The sequence below is a fragment of the Bos javanicus genome, chromosome 19 (assembly GCF_032452875.1).
Source record: "Bos javanicus breed banteng chromosome 19, ARS-OSU_banteng_1.0, whole genome shotgun sequence".
Taxonomy (NCBI): domain Eukaryota; kingdom Metazoa; phylum Chordata; class Mammalia; order Artiodactyla; family Bovidae; genus Bos; species Bos javanicus.
The window spans coordinates 59,831,592-59,846,938 of NC_083886.1; the positions used below are offsets into that span (position 1 = coordinate 59,831,592).

Sequence of the window (15,347 nt, forward strand, 5' to 3'; positions counted from 1 at the left end):
AAGCTGTGGATTTGGAATAAACTTGGGCCAAATACTGTTTGTTTGCTTTTTTTTTTTTTTAATATTCCATGCTTCTGCATTTCTTGGTTTCATTATCCTGCACCTGTGTTACTTTGATTTCTTTTTTTTGAATTCCAAAATGTCCTTTTCACCACCCCCCCCCCCCTTTTAAAATTTATTCATTTAGCTGCATGGATCTTTGTGGCATGTGGACTTCTCTCTGGCTGTGGCTTGGGCTTAGATGCCACGGAGCATGGGGGATGTCAGTTCTCCAACCAAAGATCAAACGCGCATCCCGTGCATTGGAGACGAATTCTTAACCGCTCAACCACCAGGGACATCCCCTAGAATGTCCTTCTAAATTCAGGGATCGACCTTCTTCCCTCTTTGTAGGTGAGTCCCGCCTCACTGGATGACTGTAAGTTATGGATTTAAAGAGCTTTTTGCTGAGGGTGAGACAGATGAAGAGAAAGCCTGACCTGGCATGTCTCGGGTGAGTGTGTGGGCAGTGCACTGGGGTGGTGCCAGGCTGAGGTTTTTATTATCTCGTTGTCCCTGCCCAGGGTGGTGAGACATGCAGAGCTCAGAGGAGCTGTAATCTTGGGCTGAGCATCCTTGCTGGCTGCTTTCTCAGGGACTGGAGAGGCTATTGGCCTCAGCGTCGGGGTGCAGGATGGAGGTAGGACCTCCATCCCGATGCCTCCTATCCCAAGGAGTCCGGCCTCAGGAGTGCTGTTTTTTTTTTTCTTCCAGGCAGCTGAGGCCAGGAGGCAGGCTCTGAGCCAACACAGTGGTAGAGAGAGCACTGGGCCTGGGCCTGGGCCTGGGAGTCGTGAGCCCTGGGTTGCATTTCTAGCTCCTTACAATCTGCGTGATTAGCGGCAAGTCCTGTAACCTCCAGGCGAGCATCTCAGGGCTCCACCGAGACTGAGATCCTTCCCTTCTTCCACGATGGGAGGAAAAGTCCAGTCATGACTGTGTAATGCTTCTGTGCCTTCTGGAGCCGAGAGACCGAAATACCAGGACGGCAAACACTTTAATAGCTTGCCCATGGAAGCTGATCTTTGCCGTCAGGCTGCCCTGCCTTTTAATCCCCACATCTGACTCTGGCTGGAGGCCAGGAGCCGATGCCTCACAGAATAGAACCATCATGCCCAGTGGAGGTTCAGCTGCCCTAGAGAATCGTGCAGTTGACAAGCAGTGTGTGGGGGGAGGGTTCATCTTACCTGCCATGGATTTTCTTTCTCTCCTTTTTCTGCTATAGGAGTTTTTTTTTTTTGAAACCTTTCTGCTTCTGAAACTGTTTCTGGTCTTCTGTGGAGAAATCAACCACGACAGCCCTGGGGCTAAGTGAGTTAGTTCTCCAGGAGGGTGGAAAGAATATATATCTGTTACAGGCATAAACGAGGGGAAAATGGATTAGTATTGTATTTAAAGTGGAGGAAGGGGCACGGAGTCATTGCCTGTGCATAAGCTTTAAGTAGATTACCGATTCCACTGTGTGCAGCACTTTGTAATTATGCATCAAGGAACCCGTGGGCAGAGGGGTGTCCGTGTGCTAACTTCAGAGAACACTTGCATCTTATGAGCTCGTGAGCCCCAAATACTATTCTGAGACATTGGTTTATGGCTTCATATTTTTCAAAACCCTTTCCCATCCGTGACCTCGTCTGACCCCCCAGTAGTCCTGTAGCTTGTTTTGTTATCTGCATATAACAGTGAGGAGTGTTCTCTGCCCCACGGTGGACTCCTTTGTCTGACTTGTGCATGGAAGGCTTAAGGCCGGAGGGGAAAAGAAGGGAGCCTCCAGTGGTCCTCCAGATACTTCCCCCCAGACTCCCCCACCCAGGGTGTGCCAGGCACTGCTTTAGCCACTGGGGATAAAACAGTAAGCAAAGCAAACAAAAATTCCCGCCCTCCTAGAACTGCTATTCTAGCTGAGAGCCACATGATAAACTCTGCAGTGAAATTTACAGTGTGTCTGACAGAGATACATGTCATGGAGAAGAATAAAGGAAAGGGGGAGAGTAGAGAGGGCCCTGGTGGAGGGGGGGAGTCCTGTGCAGTGCAGTTTCAAAAAGAGAAGAATCAGGGAAGAGTCTAAGGAAGTACCCCTAACGTGTGGAAGGCTCTCAATATTATTTTTTTGAATCAGTAAACAGATGAAAAAATGCTCAAATGAATGGATGGATGGGTAGTGGATGGGTAGATGTATGGATAGATGGATGAATGGATGGGTGACTCATGGATGGATGAATAGATGGATGAATGAAAAGGCGGGTAGATGGATGGATATAGGGATGAACAGGTAGGTGGATGGATGGATAGATGGGTAGGTAGGCGAGCGGATGGATGGATGGATAAGATAAATGGATGGATACATGCATGGGTAGATGGATGGATGAATAGATGGATGAACAAGTAGGTGGATGGATGGATAGATGGATAGACATGGATGGATGATTGGTGCATGGATAGATGAATAGATGGGTGGATGGATGAAGAAGGATAAGTCTTTATTCCCCCCTCCCCCATAGATCTATACTTCCTTTGAGAGCTTTACTGTGCCTGAATGTTTTCACACCCACATTTCGTGAATCCGTGTGGGGTACCCTAGATGTGACCTCACCTCATGAAGTCCCTGGAGAGGGGTTTCCCCTTCCTACTGGAGATAGCTAGCATCCAGACTGGCTCGGAGCAGGAGTGCGCTTGGTACTGTGGGGGGTTGAGTTGAAAATACGTCACCAGTTACTCTGGGGAGTTTGCCTTTCCTTAACGCACCTTGGCTCTCATTATGGACTCAGTTCTGAAAGCCCTCAGGGTTTGCCTGCTGTGTCCCTCTGGGAGCCTGGTCCCTCCCGATCCTTGCCATCAGAAATTTGCTCCTTAGGGAAATTTAGCATCTCATTTCTTCCATCATTATCTCTCAGCCCCCTCTAAGCTGGAATTTAGTACCTTTTGACAAGCATCTGTAGCTCCCCTAGAAGACAGGAGCTGCTGTTTTTACTGTTGAGGCTTGGTCCTTAGTACAGAGTTCTAAACGATACTTTTGAAATGTGTTAAATGAGCATGGCACGTTTGTTTGAGGGTTTCTTTGAAGTTGGCTGCCTTTAAGTCCAGCCCCGTTTCTCCAGATATTCTGTGTGCACTGATTTATATCCCTGGAACCTCAGAATGAAATCTCCAAATAGGCAGTGAGAAATCCTCCCTGTGGAGTCTGTAAGGAAATCGGTCTTTCTGATTCTCCCAATGAAGGAAGAAACTAATTGAATGTAAACTCATTACATCTCTGAAGCACTTTGAAAATTTCCCCGCGATTTAATTATGATGAAGTTCTCAGGATGCAGTCATGCCAGGAAATGTCGCAAGCCATCAGCCCTGTGGGTTGAGCTCGGGGCAGGGGCCACCGGGCACCGAGACGTACTGCCTTTTTGCTAGCGCACGTGCACGCTGGTGTGACCGTGAGCCCTGGAGTCAGCTTGCTTGGGTTTGGTCCTGATTTCTCAGCTTATTAGCTGTGTGAGCTTGGGCCAGTTAACTTCCACTTTGTAAGCCTCAGTTTCCTCATCTGTAAAACAGATCTCATAGGATGGTCTCCATCACAGGGTTGCTGTGTAGATGAAATGAGTAAATATATCTGAAGCACTTAGCAGAGTGGTTGGCACATTGCAAATGTCCAGTGCCTGTGGGTCACTATTATGTCATATCAGGGAAATGGTGGAGGATACATGAGGAATTTGGGATTGATATAAATCAATGCAGGCTTCCCTGGAAGCTCAGCTGGTAAAGAATTCGCCTGTAATGCAGGACACTGCAGTTTGATTCCTGGGTCAGGAAGATCTCCTGGAGAAGGGATAGGCTACCCACTCCAGTATTCTTGGGCTTGCCTCGTGGCTCAGATGGTAAAGAATCCACCTGCAATGTGGGAGACCTGGGTTTGATCCCTAGGTCGGGAAGATCCCCTGGAAGAGGGTATGGCAATCCACTCTAGTATTCTTGCCTGGAGAATCCATATAGACAGAGGCACCTGGTGGGCTGCAGTCCATGGGGTTGTAAAGAGTGGGACACGACTGAGCAACTGAGCACACACAGACACAGATCAGTGTAATGGGTATCACAGGTTTTAAAGCTGTTTATTTATCTGGTTGTGTTTGTCCTTCCTTGCATCATGAAGGATCTTCCGTTGCTGTGCGAGCGCTCCCTAGCTGTGGGTCACGGCCTCGGTGGTTGCGATGCTCGGTTGTAGTTGCTTCGGGGTGTGTGGGATCCCAGTTCCTGGACCAGGGACTGAACCCACATCCCCTGCATTGCAAGGCGGATTCTTAACCCCGGGCCACCAGGGAAGCCCGGAGTGTTACGGTTTTGGAAGAATTTTTCTCCAGTTTCTGTGGTCCTCAGTATTACTATGCATCCCTCCTATTCATTCCTAGATGATGCCTCCGAGTGTCTCTTCTCAGCAGTGTGCTCTTCTGTACTTCTCTTCATTTACACATCATTCAAAAGATGGGATCATACCATGCATAGTGTTTAAAAATGCTTTTTTTCACGATAAACCTGAGCCTTTTCTCGTTGTTTTGGGGGTTGCATGGTACTTCCTTATACAAATTGGCCATAATATTTTTTTTCATCTTTATTGAGGGATAAGATGGTAAAGAATCTGCCTGCATTGCAGGAGACCCGGGTTTGATCCCTGGGTCAGGAAGATCCCCTGGAGAAGGGAATGGCAACCCACTCCAGTATTCTTTCCTGGAGAATCCCATGGACAGAGGAGCCTGGTGGGCTACACAGTCCATGGGGTCGCAAAGAGTCAGACACAACTGAGTGACTAACACTTTCAAACCTCACATAACTATGGTATCCTTTACTAACGACTTCTTAGACATTTACGTGGGGCTCGATTTTTGGAATCATCATTTATTGTTTTCAAAGTTAATAGTTGCACTGATTTACAAAGAGCACATGTTAATAGAAGGCTTACAAAGAAAAAGAAAAAGGCAGTTCCCCCATCCACCGCCACCCCCCTCCATGGCCCCATTCTCTTTTAAGAAGGAACCACTTCTGTCTGTTTCTTGAGAAACTTTCTCCCACATTTCTAGGTACATTTGCGTACTGTATCTGCCATATCTTGATTTGGAAACCAGCGCCCTCTGGTTCTGGTAAATGCTATTTGATGTTCCTTTAAATAGTTCCCCCTCTGATTCTCTGTTGTCTTTTTATTAGTCTTATTAGTTGGCTATTGGACTTCCTGGACCGAGTGTCTCATTTTCCTCTCTCTTTTCTTTCTGTTTCTTATAAAACCTTTGCAGTTTTATTCTGCATGGTGGGAAGTTTCATCGCCTTTACCTCCATCAGAAGAGCAAACGTTTCTCCTGTTGCTGCTGTCTTCAGCATTCCCAGTTCTGAGAACAGTTTATCGTTCTCCCTGTTTTTGGTTTGTTTTCTCTCTAGCAGCCTGTGCTTTTTTGTGGATGTCGTCAATGCCTTCGCACCTGTCTGATAGTAATGATAGGTTTTTGTCTTAACAGTCATTGTCTCTCTGAATCCCTTGGTTCCCCCTGAGAGCCTTCATTTTTTTTTCCTGTTTGGTTATTTTCTCCAATGACTTACTATTATCATAGGAAAAATAGAGACAAATTTTAAGCATATGCAGCACCAATTATTTATAGAGTCTCTAGGCTAGTTTTTGTGCTAAGTGTTTTACATGCTTTATTGCATATAATCCTTAAAACGTGTTCACCGATAGCTCAGGGGGTACAGGATCCACGTTTAATGCAGGAGACTTGGGTTCATTCCCTGGATTGGGAAGATCCCCTGGAGGAGGAAATGGCAACCCACTCCAGTATACTTGCTGGAGAATCCCATGGACAGAGGAGCCTGGTGGGCTGCAGTCCATGGGGTTGCAAAGAGTCAGACATGGCTGAGCACGTGAGGGATGGATGGAATCCTTAAGATAACTCTATAGGAGACGAGCACCACCGTGGGGACGAGGTCATGGTCAAGGACTCCACAGCTGGGATTGAATTTTGACTGCCGCTTACTGACTACTGTTAATAATGACTTAACTGCACCGTGCCTCAGTTTCCCCATCTCTGAAATAGGGGTAATGGTAGAACTTGACTCTTACTGTCAAGAGGATTAAGAAAGTTCCTGGCAGACAGTAAAGTGAAGGTGAAAGTGAAATCGCTCAGTCGTGTCCGACTCTTTGTGACCACGTAGACTGTAGCCCACCAGGCTTCTCCGCCCATGGGATTCTCCAGGGAAGAATACTGGAGTGGGTTGCCATTTCCTCCTCCAGGGGATCTTCCCGACCCAGGGATTGAACCCAGGTCTCCCGCATTGCGGGCAGACGCTTTAACCTCTGAGCCACCAGGGAAGCCCAGTAAATCTCTATGTAAATGTTGTTGTTATTAATTACATTTCACTTCTGAGTGTCATTATTATTTCTGTTACTATTTCCATTTTCCATATGAAGAAACAGTAATGCTAGAGAGATGGATCTCTCACCCAAGGACTCCCAGCTGGGAGCTTGGAGAGAGAGTTGGACCTTGGATTGGAACCAAGTAGTCTGACTCCAGAGTCCTGCCTTCCATCCACTAACTGCTGTTTTTGTTCAATCCCTAAGTAGTGTCCGACTCTTTGCAACCCCATGGACTGCAGCACACCAGACTTCCATGTCCTCCACGGTCTCCTAGAGTTTGCTCCAATTCATGTCCATTGAGTCAGTGATACTATCCAACCATCTCATCCTCTGTCGCCCCCTTCTCCTTTTGTCTTCAATCTTTCCCAGCATGAGAGTCTTTTCCAGTGAGTTGGCTCTTCACATCAGGTGGCCAAAATGCTGGAGCTTCAGCTTTAGCTTCAGTCCTTCCAATAAATATTTAGAGTTCATTTCCCTTAAGATTGACTGGTTTGATCTCCTTGCAGTCCAAGGGACTCTTAAGAGTCTTCTTCAGCCCTGCAATTCAAAAGCATCAATTCTTTGGCACTCTGCCTTCTTTATGGTCCAACTCTCACATCCATACACGACTGCTGGAAAAACCGTAGCTTTGAGTATACAGCCTTTGTTGGCAAAGTAATGTCTCTGCTTTTTAATGCACTGTCTAGCTTTGTCATAGCTTTCCTTCCAAGGAGCAAGCGTCTTTTAATTTCATGGCTGCAGTCAGCGTCCGAAATTTTGCAGTATTGCTTTTCAGAGAGAGAGACAGAGAGACAGAGGGAAAGACGGCAGATCTGCCTTGGAATTGCTGGTGGTACTAGCCAGGGTTGACAGGTAAAAGGTAGGATGGTCAGTACAATTACAATTTCAAATAAGCTGTGTTTAGTAGAAGCCTGTACCAAATTAAAAAATTCATTGTTTATCTGAAATTCAGATATATTTGGACACTGAGTATTTTTGTTTGCTAAGTCAGGTAGCCCTAGGTGGGGTTTGTCTTCTTCCTCCCTCCAGTCCCTTCTTGAGGTTCTGCCCCATCACTCTGGAACCCTTTGTATGTCCCCAGGATCAGGGCTAGGGTACCAATGGCTGTCTCCCACATCCATCGGGTGAGTTAGGACAGAAAACACTCTGAGAACCAGGCTTTCACGTGTGGTGAAAACGAATCGTGATTGTGTTTGGAGTGAGGGGCAGCATCCTTCCTTCTCCTTGACCTTGACAGTCCCGTCCTTAAGCCCGCCCTGCGGATTTCCTTCGAGCCTGGAGGGACGCCCAGAGCCTGCAGTTTGAGGGTTCGTCCCCCCTCTGGAAGAAAACCAGCAAAGAGACCTCGGAGCTCTCTCTCCATGGAGCCAGACGGCTCAGTCTGCTCTCCTCTGTCACGTGCTGGCAGATTTTGACTGCCAGCCAGGTCTGGAGCAGCTTGGACCAGCGGGGGCGAGCGACGGGGTGGGGTGGGGGAGGCTTGACCAGCTGGCACAGCCGCCCGTCTACAGGCCGAAGTCGAGAGGGTGCTGATGGGTTGGTGGCTGGGTGCCATGGAGAGGGTGCTTTGGACGGCAGGGCGTTCTCACTCTCTTGGGGACCAGCTGGTGAAGAGGTTTGATGAGGACACCCCCACCTCCCTTTTCCTTAGTCTATATGGAGTTAACAGTTTTGGCAGGCTGAGGGATTCTGGGAGTCCTCTGTCATCGAGTTCTTCCAAATGTAAGGGCTGATGAATTAATAATGAGCATGCTGACGCCTCTCCAGCATTCACCATAGTGGGTTTGTGCCAGAGGAATGGTGAACTCAAATGAAGAGTCTAAATGTTCAGAGCATCATGGTCTTATTTTAAGTGTAGTTAAGGTCATGGCTCAGTGGTAAAGGATCTGCCTGCAATGCAGGAGATCTGGGTTCAATCCCTGGGTCATGAAGATCCCCTGGAGAAGGAAATGACACCCCCCGTCTAGTATTCTTGCCTGGAGAATCCCATGGACAGAGAAGCCTGAGGGGCTACTGTTCATAGGTCACAAGGAGTCAGACACGACTGACCGACTTAACACTCCAGTTTCACACTGGAACCTGGATACAGAAGAGACTATCTCCAGTGCAAATGTGGTTCATTAGAATCTGGAGCGGCCTTCCTAAGAGTTAAAGAAAGTGAATATGATTTACATGTAATAATATGCACACATCTTCAAGTGTCAGCCCGATGGATTTCTTTTTTAATTATTATTTTTTTAGTTAAAGGATAATTGCTTTACAATGTTGTATTGGTTTCTGCCATACATCAACATGAATCAGCCATAGGTATACATATGTCCCTGCCTCTTGAACCTCCCTCCCACCTCCCACCCCGTGGCTTTTGACAATTGTATACATCTGTTTACCCATTGCCCAAAATGGGATCGAAGATGTTTCTGTCACCCCAGAAAGAGCTTCTGTTACCTAAGTCAGGTCTGCCTCTCCTCAGGCAACCACTTTGTAATTTCTGTCACCATCAGTTCAGTTCAGTCGCTCAGTTGTGTCCTACTCTTTGCGACCCCATGGACTGCAACACGCCAGGCTTCCCTGTTCATTACCAACTCCCGGAGCTTGCTCAAACTCACGTCCATTGAGCTGGTGATGCCATCCAACCATCTCATCCTCTGTCGTCCCCTTCTCCACCCACCTTCAATCTTTCCCAGCATCAGGGTCTTTTCCAGTGAGTTAGTTCTTTACATCAGGTGGCCAAAGCATTGGAGTTTCAGCTTCAGCATCAGTCCTTCCAATGAATATTCAGGACTGGTTTCCTTTAGGATGGACTGGTTGGATCTCCTTGCAGTCCAAGGGATTCTCAATAGTCTTCTCTAACACCACAGTTCAAAAGCATCAATTCTTTGGTGCTCAGCTTTCTTTATAGTCCAACTCTCCCATCCATACATGACTACTGGAAAAACCATGGCTTTGACTAGATGAACCTTTTTGGCAAAGTCATGTCCCTGCTTTTTAATGGCTTCCCTGGTAGATCAGACGATAAAAAAAAGCATCTACCTACAATGCGGGAGACCCGGGTTCAGTCCATGGGTGGGGAAGATCCCTGGAGAAGGAAATGGCAACCCACTCCAGTACTCTTGCCTGGAAAATCCCATGGACGGAGGAGCCTGATAGGCTACAGTCCATGGGGTTGCAAAGAGTCGGACACGACTGAGCGGGTCATCATCATCATGCTTTTTAATATGCTGTCTAGGTTGGTCATAGCTTTCCTTTCGAGGAGCAAGTGTCTTTTAATTTCATGGCTGCAGTCACCATCTGCAATGATTTTGGAGCCCAGAAAAATAGTCTGTCACTGTTTCTATTGTTTTCCCATCTATTTGCCATGAAGTGATGGGACCGGATGCTGTGATCTTAGTATTCTGAATGTTGAGTTTTAAGCCAACTTTTTCACTCTCCTCTTTCACTTTTATCAAGAGGCTCTTTAGGTCTTCTTTGCTTTCTGCCATAAGGGTGGTATCATCTGCATATCTGAGGTTATTGATATTTCTCCTGGCATTCTTAATTCCAGCTTGTGCTTCCTCCAGTCCAGTGTTTCTCATGATGCACTCTGCATGTAAGTTAAATAAGCAGGGTGACAATATACAGCCTTGACATACTCCTTTCCCGATTTGGAACCAGTTTGTTGTTCCATGTCCAGTTTTAACTGTTGCTTCTTGACTTGCATACAGATTTCTCAGGAGGCAGGTAAGGTGGTCTGGTATTCCCATCTCTTGAAGACTTTTCCACAGTTTGTTGTGATCCACACAGTCAAAGGGTTTGGCATAGTCAATAAAGCAGAAGTAGATGTCTTTCTGGAACTCTCTTGCTTTTTTGATGATCCAGAGGACATTGGCAATTTGATCTCTGGTTCCTCTGGCTTTTCTAAAACCAGCTTGAACATCTGGAAGGTCACATTTCACATACTGCTGAAGCCTGTACCATAGATGGGTTTTAAATATTCTTGTGCTTGAAAGGAATCATACAGGGTAGGGCTCTGTGTGTATGTGTGTGTGTGTGTGTTTATATACAGGTTTCTTTCACTCAGTATAATGTTGGAGACTCCTCTGTGTCATGACATCAGTATTTTTTCCTCTTTTTATTGCTACGGAATATTTCATTTATAAATGGACCACGGTGGGTTTGTCCATTCTCCTGTGGATGGACATTTGAACTCTTGCATTTGGGTTTGGTTGTGACTGAAGCTGCTCTGAACCCTCCTGAGTCTTCATGTGGACATTTGTTTTCATTTCTCTTGGGGCAGGTCTCCAGGAGAGGGATCAGTGGATCACAGGGTAGATTCTTTTTGAAGCTCCAGTGCTTTTTCCTGGTTTGGAAATTACATACCATCTGGTAGGCCAGGCCTTTTTCCATTATTTTCATCAGGTGGGTGTGGCCAGCAAGACTTAGGTCACCCAGGCAGGTCTGCCTCAACCAACAACTGTAATTGAAGCTGAATGTAAATGATTATAATTCTGAGCTGTTTGGTTTAATTTTGTAAAATTGCAAGAAGCTGGTATATTTTGAGGGTTGTTTTTTTTTAAATAAAAGATTAGGTATAGATAGAGCCCCCATATGAATTTGATTCATGCCTGAGTCATGACTGAGAATTGACGTGCCGCACTGGAGAGCTGACTCAATGCAACATTTATGTGCCCCTCCCCACCCCACCGTGGGCTTCTGATGTGTGACTCAGTGTTGAATGAACATGAGCGACCTCGTTTTGCAGGGTTTCCTGCTGAGTTTTCTTTCCTCCCCGTCCCTCTGCTTGCGTTGTGGTCAGCTCTCCACTGCCCCACCTGCCATTGATATTCATTGTATTGTCAGTGAACTCTGTGCAATAATATCTTCCCCCTCTTTTATTAAGAGGGATATTTCGTTTTGTAGCTTGGCTTTTCCTCCAGTGTTTAAACTGTCTTCACTGTCACAGAAGAAATGCTTAATTGCACCCATCAAGCCAGAATATTCTGATGTGTCCCTCAAGACGCTCTTCACAAATTTCACATATGTTTCCAGAGCTGAAATTGTCCTAAAACGAGCACTTAAGCAGAAATGAAAAGATCTGCCTGCTGTGGGCTAGGTGTTTAGCTACTGTTTGTGATTATGCTATGCTGGTACCCCTGACACCAGAGGGAAATTAATAGCATTATAGAGTATGGATCCCTCTGGCATTTTGAGAAGAAGGATCCTAGGAGCTTTGCTCAGTTTGGGGAACTACAGATGGGAAATATGGAATTTTACTCTCAAGCAACATGAGAAACAGCTTGCAAGTGTCCGCTGATTTCTTTTTTTTTAAGCTAAAAAAATGATCGTTTTGAGTACAGCCGATTGTCTGCTGATTTTAAATGTCTCCTCCTCTGCAAGTGCCTTTTGGCCTTTTTTTTTTCCTTTTGTCCAGACTGTGAGTTAGGAGCCTTTAACAAAAACACACGGGCCAAGCGGTGTCTCACTGTCGTGCAGGCACCTGTCTGAAAATTGAACTTTTGTCCACAGGATCCTCTTCACTGTGAATCAGGGTCTTCTATGATCAAAACGTTAAAAACTATCATATCACAAATTTATAATATTTACTTATATATTTACATATTTTAAAATTATATTATCAATTCATTTTTTAAAATTTCCCCTAAGATATGTGCGTGTATAGTTTAACAAATCAGGTTGTTTTGTGGGGCTCACAGTAAGCAAGTCTGATGACCATCCCCACCCCCAATTCCCACATAGGGATGCGCGAACACCGATTTTAGCTGTTTCCTCACTTGTTTTGCCTCCACATTTTCAACTGCATGCCTACTCTGATGTTTCTTGACTTTTTCAGCTTTAAGAATCTTCCATGATTTCTTCGTGTGGAAGGTGAGGATTTGGTTCTCTTATCCATCTCCACCCCCCACCCCCCCCCCCCGACCCCCACCATCCTACACAAGAGACACTGTGTTTTTTAAGGTTAGTTCATAGTCACAGCTTAAAAATGGAATATTGTTCAGCCTTAAAAAGGAATGAAGTTCTGACAACATGGATGAACCTTGAAAGCATTATGCCCAGTGAAAAAAGCCAGACATGCGTGTGAAGTGTCTGTGCATGGGTATTCAGTAGATCACTTCAGTCCGTTCAACTCTTTGTGACCCTGTGGATTGTAGCCTGCTAGGCTCTCCTGTCCATGGAGTTCTCCAGACAAGAATACTGGAGTGGGGGCCATGCCCTCATCCAGGGGATCTTCCTGACCCAGGGATTGAACCCATGTCTCCTAAGGCTTCCGCATTGCAGGCAGATTCTTTACTGCTGAGCCACTGGAGAAGCCCCATGAAGTGTCTGCTGCTGCTGCTGCTGCTAAGTCGCTTCAGTCGTGTCCGATTTCTGTGCGACCCCATAGACGGCAGCCCACCAGGCTCCGCCGTCCATGGGATTCTCCAGGCAAGACTACTGGAGTGGATTGCCATTGCCTTCTCCTCATGAAGTGTCTAGATTAAGTAAATTCAGAGAGACAGAGAGTAGCTTAGAGGTTACCAGTGGCTGGAGGGAGACGGGACAGGGAGCTACCTCTTCGTGGTTGCAGAGCTTCTGTTCTGTGGAAAGGTTTTGGAACTTTGTGCTGATGCTTGCTCAACACTGTGAGTGTCATCAATGCCCCTGAATTATCCAGGCTTTAAAGAGCACATTTTCTGTTGTATATATTCAACCTTGCATTTAAGTACCTTGGTTAAGAAATAAACAATAGCTTACATTGTTAAGACTGTCAGTGGTATTCACTTATTTCCTTTCTTGTGCAATTTGGTGTTTTCCAGAGTTGGCAGTGATCTCTGTTTTTTCCCCTTTGCCTAGTTTTCTGGGCACCCGTTGTTAATCCACCACTAGCCTCCCACCGAAGACTGTAGACTCTCCCCCACGAGCATTCAAACCTCCTGGGCTCTACAGTCTGCCTTTTCCCAGAGCCCTCCAGCCCCTCTTCCCATCTGGGGTCTGGTTCTCCGAGCCTGTTGCAGTGTCGCTCTGATGTACTTTTTTTTTTTTTTTCTCGCCGCCTGGAGATGCCCTTTATTCCTTTCCCCCTGTCTTGACTTTCTTGTCTCACTGCTTCATCTCATGGAGTAAACACATCCTTGAGTGTCTTTCTGAGAAGGGGCAACAGGGAGGTCAGTCTCCGGCTTCCGCAGACGCAGAGCCTGACCTGGGGACCCCCTGCGCGAGGAATCTAGGGAGGACATGCTCTTTGGGGTAGTGGCTCCACTTGACATCTTTCCGGCTGGGGTCACTGTCACCGAGTCTAGGCTCGTACAGCGCATGGCAGGCCGGTAAATCTAGAGACGAGTTGTCGGAGCAAGGAATAGCGACTTTGTTCAGAAAACTGGTAGACTGAGAAGATGGTGGGCCAGTGTCCCAAAGAACCATCTTACCCGAATTCAGGATTCTTTTATATTAAAAGGGGAGTGGGTATGAGTGGCTGTTGCAAACTTCCTGGTGTCAGAATCTGCTGTTCTTGCCTCCATTTATTTAGGTCAATCACGACGTCCCTATAAACCTTCAAAAAGACAAACGTTATTCTCAGTTCTGCAACTTTTTATCTCTCTCTGAGTGGAAAAGTGTTTTAGAGCCTAGAACTTCCCTGGTGGGCCAGGGGTTAAGCACCTCCCGGGAGTGCAGGGGACATGGGTTCCCTCCCTGATCGGAAGATGCCACATGCCGAGGAGCAACTAAACCTGTTTCACCTCAACCCGGAGCCCGTGCACCTTAGGGCCTACGCTCTGCAACAGAGGAAGTCCCTGCAATGAGAAGCCCACCCACCGCAGCGAAGAGTAGCCCCTGCTCGCTGCAACTAGAGAAAGCCTGTACAAAGCGTTGAAGACCCAGTGCAGCCAAATAAACGAAATAAATAAATAGATTAAAAAAAAATAAAGATCGGAGTCTTGAGAGTGGACTCTCCTCTATATTTTGGGCTACGGGCAATGTTCTTACAGCAAAAGCAATCACGTACAAGGTAAAAGAAAAGAAAACAGACCCAGTGTGGGGTCGGATTTGTTCTTCCCTGACGCACTGGTAGCCCCGTTTGTCTTTCTAAGCAGGGTTGCGGCTGCGGGAGGATCTTCAGTACCTGTCATCTGGAGTCATGAAGGGGACTGGTGGGTAACGACTTTTTTTTTTTTTTTGAGCTCATTCCCTGAAGTCTTGTGCCGGGTGATTACCACCTCCCCATCACTAGACTCTCCCCTGCAGGCCCTGCTTCTTAGGGGTAATTGAAGGTTAATCAGATACACTACTTCCTGCTTCTGTATCAGCTAGTTAATATGTCACTACATACAGATTAAAAAAAAAAAATTTCCCAACATTTAAAGGAGCTTTGCTAGTGTTGACAGTTTCCAGGAAGCTACCCATGTTGAGGGATTATCTTAAAAAATGTATATATATATCTATAGGATTTATCATACAGTCCAGGAATCGCACTCCCTGCTGTTTACCCAAACGAACTGAAGAGCTACGTCCGCACAGAAGCCAGCACACGGGTGATCACAGCAGTTTTATTCATAATTGCCAAAGCGTGGAAGCAACCAAGATGCCCTGTGATAAGTGAATAGGTAAGTAATACCAGGGCCCATCCAGACAATGGACTATTATTCAGCGCTAAAAAGAAACGGGCTATCAAGCCATGAAGAGACATGGAAGGATCTTAAACGCACTTGACTTAAGTGGAAGAAGCCGGTCTGAAAAGGCTGAACACTGTACAATTTCAGCTATAAGGCATTTTGGAAAAGCCAAAACCGTGGAGCCAGTAAAAGGATTAGCGGTTGCCAAGGGTTGCCAGGGAGCCGGAAGAGATGAACAGACGGAACACGAGAGCTCTAGGGCGTGGAACTGCCGGTCCTGACACCAGAATAGTAGATGCACGTCTTTGTGGCTTTGCGCAAACTCAGAATATACAGCACAGAGA

At 46.4% G+C, this 15,347-nt stretch overlaps 1 protein-coding gene across 7 annotated transcripts in view; it reads left to right on the top strand.

Moving 5' to 3' along the window:
• The window catches only part of SLC39A11 (solute carrier family 39 member 11), a 372,698-nt gene that overhangs the window by 113,711 nt on the left and 243,640 nt on the right, over nucleotides 1-15,347 (top strand). The window contains exon 3 of one of the 7 annotated variants that reach the window (XM_061392964.1): nucleotides 394-493. The exons of the other annotated variants lie outside the window; for them this stretch is intronic. Coding sequence (XP_061248948.1) covers nucleotides 485-493 — 9 coding nt within the window. The 5' untranslated portion in view covers nucleotides 394-484. The remainder of the gene's footprint in view (nucleotides 1-393; nucleotides 494-15,347) is intronic. 7 annotated transcript variants of the gene reach the window in all.